This window comes from Egretta garzetta, unplaced genomic scaffold (genome assembly GCF_000687185.1).
Source record: "Egretta garzetta isolate BGI_Z169 unplaced genomic scaffold, ASM68718v1 scaffold16, whole genome shotgun sequence".
Classification (NCBI taxonomy): domain Eukaryota; kingdom Metazoa; phylum Chordata; class Aves; order Pelecaniformes; family Ardeidae; genus Egretta; species Egretta garzetta.
In genome coordinates, this window is record NW_009260022.1 from 5,067,026 (window position 1) to 5,086,601 (window position 19,576).

Consider the following 19,576-nt stretch of genomic DNA (forward strand, 5'->3'; position numbering starts at 1 on the left):
GAAAGCAAGCAATCCCTCTCAGGTAGCCTACATTCTTGTAGCTACACATTTCCCCCCTTTTGCAACTCTTTCACACACTTGACTTCCCATTCCTAGTGCTATTTAGTTTTGAGACATCAATTTTCACATCAAATTACCAAAGCTTGGTGCATAAAAACATTCAATAAGCCTCAAGGAACTGTTATCTCAGTAACAGCTATCTCAGTAAGTACTAAAATGCAAACCTATGCTCAAACATATTTTAGAAGTTTAACTAGTAAAGTGAGCTTGAGGTATGGAAGCTTATCTGCCATCATCGTTATTGGGAGAAAAACCTGTATGAAGGGGTGGAGAGGGGGGAGAGAAGGAAGAAGGTAGGGAGGAGGAAGGAAGAAGGGGTGGTGTTTGATTTTATAAAGAAAGCCTTTTAAACTAACTTTAACAGTAAAGAAATTAACCATGTAATGCTTGAATACTCAGAAAATTAATTCCATATCTAAGGATAAACACTGAGGTTCTGAAGAATCTTGCTGCTGTTGTATCCAGCAACAGATGAAGCCCCACTTTAACTGCAAAACTCAAAATAAGAACTGAAAGTAGCATTTCTGAGGTATTCCACAAGAATAAATGGTTGGGTTGATAATTTAATGCATTTTGTTAATTGCCTCCAGGCACTAAGACTTCAGGATGTCATTTGAGGCCAACAATCCCTTGGCATCAATATTATAACAACAGCTTTCAAAGCATCTCTAGCACCTACTGCTGACATAAACATCCATCACTTAAATCCAGCCCAATGCTAATTTTGTTCTTCCATGTAAGATTTCAGGATAAAAATACATCCTGAAATACACTACAAAATAGCTGGGAGAAATCAGAGTAGCAAATGCAAGAGCAACAACAGGAAAAAAAACCACAGACCATCAGAGTTTCTGCTGAGATCCCATTGGTAACTGATTAATAGATGATCACATGTAAACCCAAGCAGAAAAGCAAAACTTCATCCTTAGCCAACGTGAAGCTGGACTTCATCAGGATGGAAGGCAAGTTTTGGAAAGCATACTGGAAAAATACCAGCTATCTTTGTTGAAGGCTCACCAAAAGTCAGCACATTTCCACATCAATACTTTATCATTACAACAGTATAACAGCACATGTGCAACCAAACCCTGCACCTCACTAACACATCCAGCATACATAACAGTCATCAAAAAGTCAGTTTTCCTCTGACCCCAGTGCACAACATGCAAGGTTTGAAAGAAAACATCTCTAAGCCTTGCAGACTTGGAAGGGAAAAAAAAAGCAAATAAAAAAAGGGATGCGATTTGCATCACGTATTTCCTATGGCTGCCTTTTTACAAACATTTTCAACTTACTGTATCAGCTTAATGCTCCAACAGCATGACTGTTTGCTGGATTACATGTTAAATCTGATTAGAGAATGACCTATTTTTAAAATAACCCAGGAAGAATATGGTTATTTTTAAAAACCAAAGCCCTTTTACTACATAGTTCTACAATCAGGTCCAACAGCACAGGAGAAAGTATCAGCATATAGATGAAAAAAGGTGTTGGGAGTACGGAGCTGCTTCAGCTATCAAAAGACATACTTATCCCATGTACAAGTTAGGCACAAAGTATGACTTGGGAAGTGGCATGTTGGTCATTGTGGAAACTAGGACTGCTCCAATAAATAGCAATTCTGAAAGAAAACCAAACCAAAGGTTTTTCTGTCAGTTTACTAAACAGTCTCGGAGTGAAAAAGGTTGCATCTGAATTGGATTACCCAACAGACCTTTTGCTTGGGTATGACTCCTAAAGCAGGTCCTTTGGTATAGGTAGATACATTCTTCGGCTTTCTAATGTGCAGTAACTGCCACCAGTGACTTTTAAGCACCGGTGGGACTACAGGCAAAGAAAAAAAAAACAAAACCACCACACTATAAACTGGCACTCCAAGGATCTCAGACAGATTTGGTTGACACACATGCAAAAAGAAAGGAACTGTATTTTAATCAGGTCTTACAATTACACATCTCAGCTAAGCTAGGAGCCTTGTTTAGTTGGCTGGGATAAGTAACTTACAGCCTGAATAAGAAACTCAGACCCAGCTTCCTCCTGGTCTTCATTTGCAGTATTTACTCCACTGTTCAGTACACAGCAGTATCACATAAGTACATCATGGAAATACCAATATGAGAAATCCATATGATTAGGGAGAATTCAATTCATACATTTTGAGGGCCACAAGACCTAATGGAGCATAAAGTGTATTCAAAATAACTTGCAAGCATAAAGCTTACTATAAATGTAAATACAATGAACGTATGTCCAATGATGTGAACACGTTTGTTTTAGGAATATGAATTGAACACAAGCCCATGACATGAGCAAAGTTTTTTTTAATAAAATAAAATAAGCCAGCACAAAAGAGCACTCACAGTCTTCACACCACTGCTCTTCTTCACAGCCACTTCAAATATGTTTTATCCTTTCTTCCACTAGAGTACTGTCATTCCAGATTTTTTTACTTAAAATTCTTAGACTTTAGTTCCCATTTAAAGAGCGGAAGAGAAAAATCTTCAGACTAACTTGGTCTCTTGCCTTAAGGCACTAAAAGCCATACTACTTTTACCTCTAACAGGAGCAGATGCGTTGATTCCCCTCACCTGGAGGCCACCACTCCCACAGGTGATTGTACCACAGTCACTTTTGCAAGTGCTCTTTGTCTATTCTAACATGAAGCCACCTAATTTCACATCAGCCTCTGCAATAATTAAATCAGCTCATTTGATATTGACACACGTGCATGCTCGCTTGCCATACTCAACTCTGGAGCAATGAGGGCCAGTGATGAAGAGCCCCTGAGCGCCAAAAGTTAACTCCCACTGCTGTTTCCAAACCCAACACAAGTCTATGCCCTCAGCTGTGATAGGGAGCACAGCCATCCATGTATAAAGTAGGAAACAGAGAAGTGCTTGTAAGAGCCTATTTCAAGGTTTTCATTAAAACTCTGTGTTTAAAAAAAAAACCAAACCAAAACACCACCACCAAAAAAACCTAACTCCCTGTCTCTTTTGAGGACGCAACTTTCTGAAAGGGAAGCTATAACATTCTCAGTCTACAGACCACTCACCTTTCTAATGCAATCACTGCAGTTAAGTAAAGTGATGCTGACAAACACTCAGCCACTCATCTTTTTCTGTTCCCAAATTCTTGCAAAGAATTGTTGATGTTGCCTTTTCTGATGTGGCCTTCCTCCAACCAAAGGAAAACAGGCTTTCACATTCCATATTACAACCAGGAAAAAAAAAAAAAAACAACAAAACAACCAAACACACCAAACCCAAAGGATTTTTCCCTTCAAGCTTTCAAGAAAGTCCACAGCACAGCAAAGAAGAAACTACTTATAAAGTATTAAACTATCACTGTCTCAAAGCCAGGATACCCTACACCATCAGCAAAGACACCCAATCAAGCAGGTAAACATGTTTCAAAAACAGTCACCTGAACACGCTCTAACACTATTGCATATTGACAATTCTTTTAAAGCACTACAAAGAATAACTTGTCTCATCTGTATTACCTAAATAGCAATTATACACCGCCATATGACATACAGAACTATAATAAAAGTAGTTGTAGGTCAAATCATAGCAATGACTCAGTAAAGATAACCTGCCTGGTCTTTATTCTCAGGGGAGGGGGGGGTTTACTGGTCAAGTACTTTATGACTCACAGTACAGTATATTAGAAATTTTCTATGTATTCTTTAGAATTGAGAGATTGCCCTCATAGCTCAGTAGGTAGCTCTCCTCTTTCTGGCCCGCGAGGTCATAACTTTAAGTCCCTGCTGAGGAAACTTAACAAGTTCCACCTATAAATAGAATGGCATTAGATGCCGCTACTCCAACAAGGGTGGTGGCCTTTAGACAAGAAATTTTTATGCTTTCATCTGTTCTGATAAGAAAAAGAAATTGGACATAGAGGCACATGATATTAACCTAAAGATTAATGACAACATGAGCTCCAAAATCCAATGTAACTTCAATTAGCATGAGACTTACAAAACTAGCATTATCAAACTACAATAAAGGCTAGAGAAGAATGCAAGGACAACAGTTTTCCTTCTCAACAAGAGTAAGTAATTAACTAAAATTACAGACTTTACAATATTTGAGACTGAAAATAAACCTCCTAGGTACTGTACAATCAAAATTCAACTTATGACATCAAGAGGCAACCTCAATGTAAAACAAACTTTGGAGTTTTTGATTAGTAACAAATACATTTGAACATTCAAAGCTCTCATCTTACTCTTTCTGAAGAAGTAAAGTATATCCCTGAGTTATTAGGGATTAAAACAATACCACTCTGGAATGTATAAATTTTTGCTCCTCATACCCATGTATTTAGGGAAGCTTATTCAGGTCTCAGAATAACAATTCCTTGTGACAAATTTAAGAATAAAGCCTATTTAAACCCTTATCTGAGTTTATTTGTGCTTTAAACTGTAGTTACCTGGCCTCAGGAATATGGATTAAAGCTCAGGTATCACTTTCACTCAGCCTGGCGATGTAATTTACTGTTCAATAAAGACAAGGGCTAACTCACTAGAGTGATGACCATTTTCCAGCACCTTTTCCACAATCTGCACCCATGAGCCAAGGAAAACAAATTCACTCCTCCGCAGGAGATAAACCTGCAAACAGCATACTGCAAACAGTTTTGAGGTACAAACCTGTAAGTTTTGTTCATATATGCACACCAAAAGGAAAGAAACACCAGCAGTAAAACAGGAGATAAGGGTGATTTTACAACGTGACTTCCTAGATCTCGGAGACACTAATATTATGCTCAAGTAAGAGCAAAACAGGTCTTGCAAAATTCTTCTGCAATAGTTTAGCTTAGGAGGTTATTGCCCTTCCTGTATTAATCTTATTTGCCTAAGTGAAAAATACAATTAGTTCAAAGTTTTCCACAGCTGGCCAAATTAAGATAGTTGATCCTGCACTGGCACTGACATATTGAACAGGATGTGGGTGCACAAAATGTCTCCCTCTTGCAGGTTTAATGGTATAATAGTTGAAGCGGCACGTAGGAAGATTCACAAGAATCCCATCCTGGTCCTTTAATTCCACTACCAGCATTTTGGTCAATAATGTACTACTATCCAAAACATACACAAGGTTCTTTTCTCCTCTTCAGATGCTTCTAGAAAGTAGACTACATCAACAGTAGCAGCATCAGCCTTCATCCTAGGGCCTCTTCCCATATCATTGTATTGAAGAGTATGCACATGAGAAAGATAACAGCCATTGTACCACACAATGGGATGCCTGGTCTCACCCTTAATCTACTCCTAATTTCACTTACATACACTGTCTCCACGGCTGGATGTTGCACAAATGCTTATTCCAACCCTAGGTGGTTATTTCTCAAGAAGCTTCTTTGAGGAGATGTCTGTATGAACGTTTCTCTCTACCAACATTTTTTCTTGAGCAAAAAGGCTGCTCTGCTTCCACCCTTGGATCCAGAGAGAAAAATCAAACAGCACTAGCTCTCCAAGATGGCTTAAGACTAAAACATGACACTAATGACGACTGCACGTTTCATCAAATCTTTGGTCAAGGCAGTACTTCTTGAACATCAGTCTTCTATGACTCATTGCCTCTTCCAATCCCTTTTTTATTGGGAATCTTAAGGTTTGGGTGGGTTTTTTGGGTGGTTTTTTTTTGTTTGTTTTTTTGTTTGTTTTTTTGTTTTTTTTTGCTTCAAACTGACTTCTGTGTCCAAAAGAAAAAAAAAAAGTTTTATTGAAGTGTGCTTCCTTTTGACTGCTTTAAGTTGTTTAAAAGGGGAAGGCAGGCTTGTGTGCATATAGAATTCCTCTATCCAACACTCTTGTTTGCTTCAGAGCTTCATCTGTTTTCAGAAGGCTCTTTCCCCAGTCTTGTTCAGAATGTGGTACAGTATCAAGAGGGTTGCAAAGGCCTGATTAGATTCAGCTAGCAGTCATTACAGGTGCATTCTGTTTCTGCTTGCAGGTACAAAACTGCTGTAAGGGGGAGAGGAGAAATCTACCACTCCACTGCTTCTGCTTGTATCATCTATACTAACAAAAGGTCTGAAATAAAATAAAGCTAAGCAGCCTATGAAAAATCCTCCTCTCCTGCAACAAAAGCATTTTCTGTTCATATGAGGAAAAACTAATGATAAGCAAATTTGCATGCATCTCTGGGAATATCTTTATTAGCCTCCCTTCCCTTTCAAGGTGGTAGGCTTAGTATCTGAATGCTGAGAGGTAACATTCAAAGACAGACGACACACGGCATAAGACAAATTACTCCTGGGTGGGTTTTATTTTGTGACCTGATATTCTGAAATTGCAACATACAATGCAAAAATAGTCTTCCTAATAAAAATTATTTCATTTTTGGTGATGAATTTGCTAGAAGGGGTAGAGGAATGCCATTTTCACAACTTTTTGACCAAAAAAGTCTTAGAATCAAAACACTTTACAGTCTTTTACAGATAAAAAAAAACAAACCCAAGCTTTAGCTACTATAATAAAATGTTTCACACGGCTGCAACTGCCACTTTAATTTGAAAGCTTTCACAATTTTCTGTTTTAATATGGAGAATCACTGAAAGCTAATTGAAAGTTTAGCTGAACTGTAAGCTACTCCAAATATTTTATTAAATATTAATTTAGTTACTCTAACAACAAATAAGAAGGAAGAGGAAATCTCAGTAAGAACTATTATCTACTCAATAGCATAGAGAAATACATCTTGATTGTGTAACACAAGTTTAGTGTGTGCAAACTACTTTTAAACTCTGGTAGATTAGCAGCAAAAGGTTTCTGTTTGTAAACACGCAACCCTAACTTTTTTTAACAGGTGGCAATTACACTTAATATAAAATAAAAACAAAGCATCTTCAAAAAATTGAACCAAAATATGAAGACAAAATTTTGTAAAATGGCTACGTCTACATCATTTCAAGGTGAATTTTAACACATTATAAAAGTGAAAAAATAGCTGCAGATATTAGAAGTGACACAGCCAAGCTACAGATGCATAAACAGAGCCCCTATGATTCCCAGTGCACAGAATACACACACCAAAGGGATGAGATGTGACTTGTACTTTGTTCACTGAAATGCTAGTGCAGTGGAGTGTGGCTAAGTGATATCATCGTGTGCCTCCTCTCTGTAGCAGTCAGCTTCCAGGAGCAGCAATCAGCAGCTATGATTTCTTCTCTGAGAACATGAGGAAAAAAAAAATGCATTGTGCCTCAAGTATATAGAAGCTACAGAATGATTAGCATCTTTATACAGAAAAAACGCATTTCTATAGAAAGTCAAAAAATGAAGTCAGAACAGAGGATGCATCTTACCCAGTTAAATAACTTTGTTATCACCACTTTGATTTTTACAGGGAAATAAAAACAGTCAGTATTACTGCGAGTTCCCAATAACCTGCATGATGATAAAAAATAAAGCCAAGTCAACTTGATTTTAAACAGTGAGGAAAAATCAGTATGAATATTGTCAAACTCAGTTGGTTTAGAAGTTACCTAAAACCCTGAAGGAGGCAGAACGAGGGGGTGTACTGAACATTTCCAGTTATAACAGACATAAAACTGGAGTAAAGCAATTAAAGCTTTTTAGGAACCAATTGACATTGGTCACACCAGTCACTTCTCTAAGACCACAGGGGATGTTTACCTAGCTTCATGGTTCTTTCACTCTTGTCACAAAGAACAACATTTCACGGATTATCAGTTACCGAACTCCCCATCCTGCCCCTAAAAGGCAGCTACAGCTCCTCTGCTGTGGAGTCAGGCAGAGGAGCAAAGGAGGAGCTCCCCACCTCTACCTGCCTGTGCTCCCCCAGCACCCTGTCATGACATGCAGCTCCGACATTCCTCTGCAAGACCGGAAGACCAGGCAATGGCAAAGGTGAGCTCTGAAATTCTTCCACAAAAGCCAATGTTGCCTGCCCCACTTCAAACTTTGGGCATCAAACCCTACTTTTTTTATTTATTTATAGGAGCATTTGATAGCAAAGTACTTTTACAGACAAATTTCCTTCCAATTTCTGTAACTTTGAAGAGAAAGACTGGATTTCATTAAAGAACTAAAAATAAGAGAAAAATGTGGAACATATTTTCTAGAAAACTAGGACTGCAGGATATCAGTGGGAAGAGAAACTCAAAAACACAAAGAGCTCTGGCTGTTTAACATCCACTGCATTCAAAAACTCAACAGAGCTGTAGCAGGGACTGACTACTGACATCTACCATTTTCATCCCTGAAGCATTACTCAAGAGTAATTTGTAAATTTACACTTGTAACAAGTTGCCATTTTTAGTCCACCATACAAAGAAAGTCATTTCTACAAGTACTTGCGACTGATCCGCCATAAAAGTTGAAAGGTGGTTAAAGCCATGCAACTTGGGAAGAAATGCTATTACAAACTTCAAACAGCCTGCCTTCTGCCACCACGAAAACATTGCTGCCTCAGTTAAAACCATAATACACCTGAAACATGGAAAATAGAACTGTCAGAAATGTTTCAAATTAAACAGTGAAACTCAGAAGATGAACAAAGCTGTAACTACTTTAAAGCACATGTCAGGTTACTATGGTACTAATGCTGTAGACACCACTATCCAGGACAGAAAACAGCTTTAAAATTAAATCCCCTATTCACTCAAGGCAATAAGTAAGCAAGTATATCTGTTTGAGGTTTTCATAATTGGATTCAGGCAAAAATAAGATATACCCCTACCCTTAAGAAAATGGGATAACCTCAGAATTTTTTTTTTTTTTTTTAAAGTGTATTGAGATCATGATTTGTTTTAAGTATCAGTAATTCATTTTCAGTTTGTGCAGTTTAATATAAAAAGATCTACAGGAAGTATCAAAACCCAAGAATGTATTGCTCTATCCTGTATAGGAAAACTTACCTCGTTTGCTGAGCTAGGAGAAACTACTTCATACTGCTACTGATCATGTACAAAAATACAGTCGTGCTCAACACAAACTTACCTCTCCTTTTACTTGTCCTATTACCCTACCATGTGCTGTTCTCACACATGTTGCTGTGCATTTAGATATATTAAAATATACCTTAGACATAAACCCAATGTTTTTGTTGATTCAATGAACACTGTCTCTCCCAAGGAAAGTAACAGTGTATCTAGGATATGGAAATCTAAAGGCTGAAAACCCATAACCATTTCAAGGTGGAGGTACTTTCTCTCTTAAATGAAGTAAGTAAAGAATTAGCCAGACAGAAATAAATCTCATTTCTCCTCAGCTTTATGCCAATTAACTAGCAGTCTAGGTAAATACCACACAGAACTCCACAGTTCCAACAGAAATGTAATTATAATTACTTGGAGAGTACTACAGCTGCAGCTCACCTATGGGCCCTGTGGTGGATAAACTGACAGGCAACAACCTTCTTCAAAAAACATCTCATAACACAAAGAGGTAACAACAGTGAGTTCTGTTATGGAAGCTAAAAAAACACAAACAAACCTTTTGTCCTAAAGAAAACACAGTTCAACACATTCTCAATGAATAAAGAAAACAAGATCAAAACCTTCAGTCTAGGACTATAATATACCCTCAGTGAGATTCCCAAAGTTTGGCTCATCCTACTCAACAAAAGCTCTCCATTCCTAGCTAGCCACTTCCTTACCTATCATCACCTTAATTAATAGAACTTGAGCAAGTTAATTCTCAAACAGCTTTTTGCAAAAATACCACCTGAAGCAAGCTAAGCCAAAGCTTAACAAGCCTTTCTTCAATATACTCAGGCATTCAGACCTTGAAGTCTACAGCACAAACCCCACAATGACCTGCTTCTGACTTTCTGCCTGGCATCCAGAACTAAGAAAAGACCAATTCTCCAAAGGGCTCTGCTTCACATGCTAGCCATTAACACAGGCAGCAGTAGTGCATACTACAACAGCATAAAGACAGGGAGCAACGGCTTCAGCCCTCAAAGGTGAAAATTTTTTCCAGATCAACTCAAAACCTGAGTGAAAACAAACACTAAATTTTTCATGCTTTGAAAAAGCATGGTCCCCACATCACTTTCTAGTGCATCTCTTCTTAAGAAGACTTCATCATTCTCATCTTCTCTTCATCTTCAGCAACACCTCTTTTCCAGCTTGCTGACATACAAAATCTCACTCTTGCAGTCTACTGCCTATTCCCCTTTAATAGGAGCAACCTGGGTTCCTTTTAAGTCAACTTCTACACAACAGCAGAGAAAAATGCCAGGCACTTGCGTCACAACAACCCCATGCAACACTACAGGCTTGGGGATGAGTGGCTGGAAAGCTGCCTGGCAGAAAAGGACCTGGGGGTGCTGGTTGACAGTGGGCTAAACGTGGCCTGGAAGCATTAAAAAAAAAAAAAAAGGTGTAGACGTGGCACTTCGGGACACGGTTTAGTAGGCATGGTGGTGGTGGGTTGACAGCTGGACTTGATCTTGGAGGTCTTTTCCAACCTTAATGATTCTATGATTCAGTGCCTACCCACCAGGCTGAAAACTGATGGCTGGTCTCATGGCGCTCGTTTCTGAAGACACACAGTCCATTAAGAACTTGGACCAAACCCTGGCAAAGGGCAACAAAGAAGCTTCATCCTCCTAGGATCTGGAAAGTTTAAGGATTTACAGAAACAGTTTCGGTAGTTTCTATAATTTGATAGAAACTATGCAAACATCAGGTATGCCACAGACTCATAAAATGGGATTTTTATATTGGAAATAATTCTGACAGGTGGGTGGGTGTAAAAAACATTACAGCCTATAAAAAAGGTTTATACATTTTCATAATGTAAGTTGGCGTGGTATGTTGAAAACTTCAGTGAGTTATAGGTTTTTAACTAGAGTTTGTGCCATGCAACCAATAGATTTTTTTTTTTTTTTTTTTTTTAATTTACTAGAGGGCTATTACTAGGCTTTTAGTGCCAAATCTTCATTTTTATAGTACTGTGGGGAAAGGAAAGTAGAACTAATATGCACTTTGCAGGGGGAAAAAGAGTAGCTTTACATCTTTCAACCACAAAATTTTGCATTAGCTTTTTATTATTATTATTATTATCCCCAAGTAATATTTTTAAAGATCTTCGTGTTTATTGGGCAATCAACACACAGAATTTCTACTGCAGTTGATCACTAGCTTGCGTTCTGGCTAAAACATCTAACAAGAACAGTATAAGAGGTAGGGTTAAGATTTTTAAAAGAAAAAAAGTGCCATTTAAAAAGTGATTCCAGTATCTCTTTTTACTCCCGAAGAAGAAAAACAGCAACAATCATTTCACAGTCCTTGAAAGAAACTGAAACATAACAAGTATGTGCAAGACTGGATTAGAAGAAATAGATGTTATACAAAGTAAGTATCCAAACAGTTTAAAAACCCACAATAGTCTCATTCCTCTTTCAGTCCCCAAAGAAAAGTACAAATGGCATTAACCCTTACAATAGCTTAATTTCTATTTCTAGAATTATTATAATAATAATTAGAAAAAAATGCTTAGTATTATTCAACATGTAGATTAAAGGTGTCTTCTCCACTGGCTATTATATCAATGTGTTTCTTAAGAAGCACTTATGATAAAAGTATCAAAACAGAGCAAGTATAAAGAGTTTATCACTTGTTCTCAGTTGATACTAGGCAAAACAGTAATTATAATCACAGGTTAGCAATGCATTTGGGGAAAGTGATCCCCCCTTTTTTCTAGGGATATTGTAGCAATGGTTCTTGGGTAGTTACAAATATTTAAGATATACCAATGTATTAGTACAGCCTTCACATATCAAACTAGTTCCTAAAATGATGCACAAGTTCAAAACTTACTTCACTCTACCCAGTAAGGATCTGGCCTCACCTTTTCAAAGTGTCTTAGTTTTAAATACTATTAACTGCTTAGCTACAATCAATAGCTCACAGTTTTCTATTCTACTGTATCAAACAACTTTAACAGAAAATAGTAGTACTACATATAGAATATAAATAAGGCTAAGTTTCCAAAGGAGAAATAATGCTCCACACATGCACAAACATTTATAGATGGCTTCCAGGTACCAGAAGACCTTAAAAAAGGCCAATGTTCCCAAAAGCACATCCTGGTTTTCAACAGCATAAGCCTAAGAATGTAACACCTTCCCCCACAAAGTTTGTCTCACTTGATTGAAAATAAAAAAACAGCACCCAACACCAAATCAGCGTCTGGGTATTCTTGATGCATAATAAATGGCGTTTTACTGAGGTAACACACTTACCTATTCACGAAGCATGCAGACTGTAGAAGCACATCAGTGCACTGCTCTGTATAAATATCCTTCAAAAAACAAGCTCATGGGAACAAGGGTTCTAAGCGTCTAAATCACTACTATGAGCTAGTAATATTCCATGCCTTTGGGTTGTTTTAGAAACATCCAGCCCACAAAAAAATGTTTTGCTCCGATCACCAAATAAAAAGGATTTCTACTTTTTTTTATTTTGTTCTATTGTTTCATCTGTACAATAATGGCCAACCAAAAGACAGCATCAAACGTGTCTAGTTTCCTCAAATCTGCACAAACATTATTAAGTTCAATCTTTTCAGACCAGAAGCCTTTTTCAACAGTCCAAGTGTATTGCAAAACGACATATGCTTTCAACAAGCTTTTAAGTGCCAAGTTTGTAAGTGCTGTTAATATGACTCTGAGGGCCAGTTCTGTATTGTAGTAATAGGTAATGAAAGAGAGAATCAAAGCCCTTGCTCTAACTGAGAAATGCTCAGAATTCACAGACGGGGGCGGGGGCTGTGTTCAAGACTCAATATAAGTCACGCAGAAATCAGGAAAAGGAAAGAAGTGAGGTTTGCCCTATGAGGAACAGAATCCAAGAGTCTGCTACTAACTCCATATTTTCATTTTCTACTTCCATTTCAGCCTTTTATTATCCCATTCCATCCCTCTTCCTTTATAAAACTAAACAAATCAACTGCCATGCACTGCTGGCAAAAGAAAACACAAGCCATTACTGCAGACTTCCAAAAACCCAGTTCCTTTTTAAGTCTTCAGCACAGTGGCAATGAAGAAAGATGTACCCATTATATAGCAGAGGATGGGGATTTTCTTGGTTGGAAATACCTAAAACCTGATGACTTTGAACTGAATGGTAAAAGTCAAAATTGTAATGGATATTTTTTCCACAGTTCTTAAGAGTACAAGAACACTGTCCTTAAGATATAGAGAGAACATATAAATAAGTTTACATACGCATCAGATGAAAGATCCCATCACAGGCGTTAATATGAGACAAGAAGGAATTTCCTAAGCCTTGGCCAGTGTGGGCTCCTTTCACAAGGCCAGCAATATCCACCACATTCAGAAAGGCTGGAATTTTGCTGAAATATAAAAGTTTCATTACTGAAGCACATTAGCCAAAACTTCTGGCACACAAATAAATTCAGAACATGAAAATCTGACATTTCTTTTTTCTCAAACAAGTTATACATGACAGTAGCCTTCTTCCTTATTTAACGTGCAATGTATAAAAGACAAGATTCCCGCCTCCCATGTAAAACATCAACCATTCTTTAATTTCTCTGTCATTATTCATGTAAAATGGAGTAAACTACTTTCTAAGTATGGAATCATACTGACAACTATACGAATAATCAACCAGGCCTGGAACACTGAGGCATGAAGTCAGTCACCTGTAATGAGCAGTTTTCATAGTACCAAAGGGATAACACACGTAAATGGCCCTGCTATCGCACACCTCTAAGGTTACCTTCTAGTTCAGGAAGTTAAACAACTTTCTCAGGAGACAAGGGCAGTTTTTTTAAGACAGTGGTGATTAAAACTAGCAGTGATCAGGGTTATGCGAACAATTTGAAAGAAAGTAGAAAACAAGTTAAGATGAAACGGGCATTATAATGTAAACAGCTGTGATGTTTTCCACCGTAGTTAACAGCAATGGGTTAGCAGACATGTCTACGCGACATTTTAAATAGCAACAACAGAACAGTCATGAAGTCCAAATTAGCTTACAAAAAAATGGAAAAAAGCTTTTAGAGCTATGGGAGATGCATAAGGCAATTTATAAACTGCTAGCCTTTTATCCTCTGCAGATTCTCAAGTTGTTTTAAAATAAACAAATAACTTAATGGTCATTAAACTTTTCAGGTATATTCTAAACCAAATTACTTCTCTAAATCCAGCTGAGTCAAGAAAAAAAAACCTAAAACTTTGTGATAAGGTGTTGACTAAAAGCACCTTCATATGGTGTGTGTAAATGACAACACCATCATAAACAGTGGCAGACAAAGCCACACTGAAATGCTGGGAATTCCTCACTTGCAAAAGATGCACGCCTTAATCATCAAGATCTCCAACCTGATGGCTTCAAAATAAATAACCAGAACACTACTTAGTTTCCATCAAACACTTTAAATTTAATCACCATTATATTTCATTAGCACTATGCTAAGATTAATACAGCAGTTCACATTTTACTGACAGTAAGGATAACTGAAAACACCCAAATCCATAGCTTTAACAACGATGAGAAGGCTGTGACTTACGCTATGAAGTCTGCATGAGCATACGGTGCTAATTTGTAAAGCGGTGGAAAGCTTTCTTTTATGATGAGTGTTTTTCAACATGAAATTCAAATCTAAAGATACAGATTTTGTGGTCTACCTTACGATGATGTCTTTTCCAAAGACCTACCATTGCAGTTCTGCTCACAGACAAAGCAACCACACAGGTGTGAATGACTGCTAGGGATGACCTAGCCAGTGACCTATACTAACCAACCCTATACAGAGACCTTCTCTCAACAGCGTTACACTTCTGAGGTCTTTATTGTCCACAGCCCAAACTGAGATTTATTTTTATTAACTTGCTGTCCAAAATAAAACCAAATGTACTTTTTTTCAGCTACTGAAATATTTGACAGCATGACTGCTGTCAAATCTCTAACAGCAGAAAACTCCACTAGCATCAGAAAAACCACCCTTCTCTTCTTATCCTGATGCCTGGCATGGCAGCTGTGGCCCAGAGAGAAAAAGCTGCAGTTACAGAAATCTATGGATCATTGTCTCTGCTCAGAGCAACAGGCTTAGGTAGAACAAAACAAGTTTCCAACTTTTATTTTAGTGCCATCCCACTTCCATTTGACTGTAAAGAACACTTAATTTAATATTAGCAGATGTGCTGCCTCACCTGAAATTAATTCCCTAATTTGTGAAAAGATGATCCTGAAGTGATCGTGCCCCTGTACTTGGCACTGGTGAGGCCACACCTCAAGTACTTTGTTCAGTTTTGGGCCCCTCACTACAAGAAGGACATTGAAGTGCTGGACTGTGTCCAGAGAAGGGCAATGAAGCTGGTGAGGGGTCTGGAGCACAAGCCTTATGAGGAGCGGCTGAGGGAACTGGGGTTGTTTAACCTGGAGAAGAGGAGGCTCAGGGGAAACCTTATCATTCTCTACAACTACCTGAAAGGAGGTTGTAGCGAGATGGGTGTTGGTCTCTTCTGCCAAGTAACAAGCCGTTAAGACAAGAGGAAATGGGGTGTTGGTCCCTTCTGCCAACCAACAAGCTATAAGACAAAAGGAAATGACCTCAAGTTGCATCAGGGAAGGTTTCAACTGGATATTAGGAAAAATTTCTTTACTGAAAGAATAGCCAAGCATTGGAACAGGCTGCCCCAGAGACGTGGTGGAGTCACCATCCCTGGAAGCATTAAAAAAAAAAAGGTGTAGACATGGCACTTCGGGACACGGTTTAGTAGGCATGGTGGTGGTGGGTTGACAGCTGGACTTGATCTTGGAGGTCTTTTCCAACCTTAATGATTCTATGATTCAGTGCCTACCCACCAGGCTGAAAACTGATGGCTGGTCTCATGGCGCTCGTTTCTGAAGACACACAGTCCATTAAGAACTTGGACCAAACCCTGGCAAAGGGCAACAAAGAAGCTTCATCCTCCTAGGATCTGGAAAGTTTAAGGATTTACAGAAACAGTTTCGGTAGTTTCTATAATTTGATAGAAACTATGCAAACATCAGGTATGCCACAGACTCATAAAATGGGATTTTTATATTGGAAATAATTCTGACAGGTGGGTGGGTGTAAAAAACATTACAGCCTATAAAAAAGGTTTATACATTTTCATAATGTAAGTTGGCGTGGTATGTTGAAAACTTCAGTGAGTTATAGGTTTTTAACTAGAGTTTGTGCCATGCAACCAATAGATTTTTTTTTTTTTTTTTTTAATTTACTAGAGGGCTATTACTAGGCTTTTAGTGCCAAATCTTCATTTTTATAGTACTGTGGGGAAAGGAAAGTAGAACTAATATGCACTTTGCAGGGGGAAAAAGAGTAGCTTTACATCTTTCAACCACAAAATTTTGCATTAGCTTTTTATTATTATTATTATCCCCAAGTAATATTTTTAAAGATCTTCGTGTTTATTGGGCAATCAACACACAGAATTTCTACTGCAGTTGATCACTAGCTTGCGTTCTGGCTAAAACATCTAACAAGAACAGTATAAGAGGTAGGGTTAAGATTTTTAAAAGAAAAAAAGTGCCATTTAAAAAGTGATTCCAGTATCTCTTTTTACTCCCGAAGAAGAAAAACAGCAACAATCATTTCACAGTCCTTGAAAGAAACTGAAACATAACAAGTATGTGCAAGACTAGATTAGAAGAAATAGATGTTATACAAAGTAAGTATCCAAACAGTTTAAAAACCCACAATAGTCTCATTCCTCTTTCAGTCCCCAAAGAAAAGTACAAATGGCATTAACCCTTACAATAGCTTAATTTCTATTTCTAGAATTATTATAATAATAATTAGAAAAAAATGCTTAGTATTATTCAACATGTAGATTAAAGGTGTCTTCTCCACTGGCTATTATATCAATGTGTTTCTTAAGAAGCACTTATGATAAAAGTATCAAAACAGAGCAAGTATAAAGAGTTTATCACTTGTTCTCAGTTGATACTAGGCAAAACAGTAATTATAATCACAGGTTAGCAATGCATTTGGGGAAAGTGATCCCCCCTTTTTTCTAGGGATATTGTAGCAATGGTTCTTGGGTAGTTACAAATATTTAAGATATACCAATGTATTAGTACAGCCTTCACATATCAAACTAGTTCCTAAAATGATGCACAAGTTCAAAACTTACTTCACTCTACCCAGTAAGGATCTGGCCTCACCTTTTCAAAGTGTCTTAGTTTTAAATACTATTAACTGCTTAGCTACAATCAATAGCTCACAGTTTTCTATTCTACTGTATCAAACAACTTTAACAGAAAATAGTAGTACTACATATAGAATATAAATAAGGCCAAGTTTCCAAAGGAGAAATAATGCTCCACACATGCACAAACATTTATAGATGGCTTCCAGGTACCAGAAGACCTTAAAAAAGGCCAATGTTCCCAAAAGCACATCCTGGTTTTCAACAGCATAAGCCTAAGAATGTAACACCTTCCCCCACAAAGTTTGTCTCACTTGATTGAAAATAAAAAAACAGCACCCAACACCAAATCAGCGTCTGGGTATTCTTGATGCATAATAAATGGCGTTTTACTGAGGTAACACACTTACCTATTCACGAAGCATGCAGACTGTAGAAGCACATCAGTGCACTGCTCTGTATAAATATCCTTCAAAAAACAAGCTCATGGGAACAAGGGTTCTAAGCGTCTAAATCACTACTATGAGCTAGTAATATTCCATGCCTTTGGGTTGTTTTAGAAACATCCAGCCCACAAAAAAATGTTTTGCTCCGATCACCAAATAAAAAGGATTTCTACTTTTTTTTATTTTGTTCTATTGTTTCATCTGTACAATAATGGCCAACCAAAAGACAGCATCAAACGTGTCTAGTTTCCTCAAATCTGCACAAACATTATTAAGTTCAATCTTTTCAGACCAGAAGCCTTTTTCAACAGTCCAAGTGTATTGCAAAACGACATATGCTTTCAACAAGCTTTTAAGTGCCAAGTTTGTAAGTGCTGTTAATATGACTCTGAGGGCCAGTTCTGTATTGTAGTAATAGGTAATGAAAGAGAGAATCAAAGCCCTTGCTCTAACTGAGAAATGCTCAGAATTCACAGACGGGGGCGGGGGCTGTGTTCAAGACTCAATATAAGTCACGCAGAAATCAGGAAAAGGAAAGAAGTGAGGTTTGCCCTATGAGGAACAGAATCCAAGAGTCTGCTACTAACTCCATATTTTCATTTTCTACTTCCATTTCAGCCTTTTATTATCCCATTCCATCCCTCTTCCTTTATAAAACTAAACAAATCAACTGCCATGCACTGCTGGCAAAAGAAAACACAAGCCATTACTGCAGACTTCCAAAAACCCAGTTCCTTTTTAAGTCTTCAGCACAGTGGCAATGAAGAAAGATGTACCCATTATATAGCAGAGGATGGGGATTTTCTTGGTTGGAAATACCTAAAACCTGATGACTTTGAACTGAATGGTAAAAGTCAAAATTGTAATGGATATTTTTTCCACAGTTCTTAAGAGTACAAGAACACTGTCCTTAAGATATAGAGAGAACATATAAATAAGTTTACATACGCATCAGATGAAAGATCCCATCACAGGCGTTAATATGAGACAAGAAGGAATTTCCTAAGCCTTGGCCAGTGTGGGCTCCTTTCACAAGGCCAGCAATATCCACCACATTCAGAAAGGCTGGAATTTTGCTGAAATATAAAAGTTTCATTACTGAAGCACATTAGCCAAAACTTCTGGCACACAAATAAATTCAGAACATGAAAATCTGACATTTCTTTTTTCTCAAACAAGTTATACATGACAGTAGCCTTCTTCCTTATTTAACGTGCAATGTATAAAAGACAAGATTCCCGCCTCCCATGTAAAACATCAACCATTCTTTAATTTCTCTGTCATTATTCATGTAAAATGGAGTAAACTACTTTCTAAGTATGGAATCATACTGACAACTATACGAATAATCAACCAGGCCTGGAACACTGAGGCATGAAGTCAGTCACCTGTAATGAGCAGTTTTCATAGTACCAAAGGGATAACACACGTAAATGGCCCTGCTATCGCACACCTCTAAGGTTACCTTCTAGTTCAGGAAGTTAAACAACTTTCTCAGGAGACAAGGGCAGTTTTTTTAAGACAGTGGTGATTAAAACTAGCAGTGATCAGGGTTATGCGAACAATTTGAAAGAAAGTAGAAAACAAGTTAAGATGAAACGGGCATTATAATGTAAACAGCTGTGATGTTTTCCACCGTAGTTAACAGCAATGGGTTAGCAGACATGTCTACGCGACATTTTAAATAGCAACAACAGAACAGTCATGAAGTCCAAATTAGCTTACAAAAAAATGGAAAAAAGCTTTTAGAGCTATGGGAGATGCATAAGGCAATTTATAAACTGCTAGCCTTTTATCCTCTGCAGATTCTCAAGTTGTTTTAAAATAAACAAATAACTTAATGGTCATTAAACTTTTCAGGTATATTCTAAACCAAATTACTTCTCTAAATCCAGCTGAGTCAAGAAAAAAAAACCT

General features: G+C 37.6%; 1 protein-coding gene across 1 annotated transcript in view; it reads right to left on the reverse strand.

Moving 5' to 3' along the window:
- Positions 1-13,398, reverse strand: part of OLA1 (Obg like ATPase 1) — a 91,365-nt gene extending 77,967 nt beyond the window's left edge. The window contains exon 1 of the mRNA XM_035896252.1: positions 13,275-13,398. Within this exon, the coding sequence (XP_035752145.1) occupies positions 13,275-13,278 (4 nt within the window). The 5' untranslated portion in view covers positions 13,279-13,398. The remainder of the gene's footprint in view (positions 1-13,274) is intronic.
- Between the last annotated feature and the right edge of the window lie 6,178 nt (positions 13,399-19,576).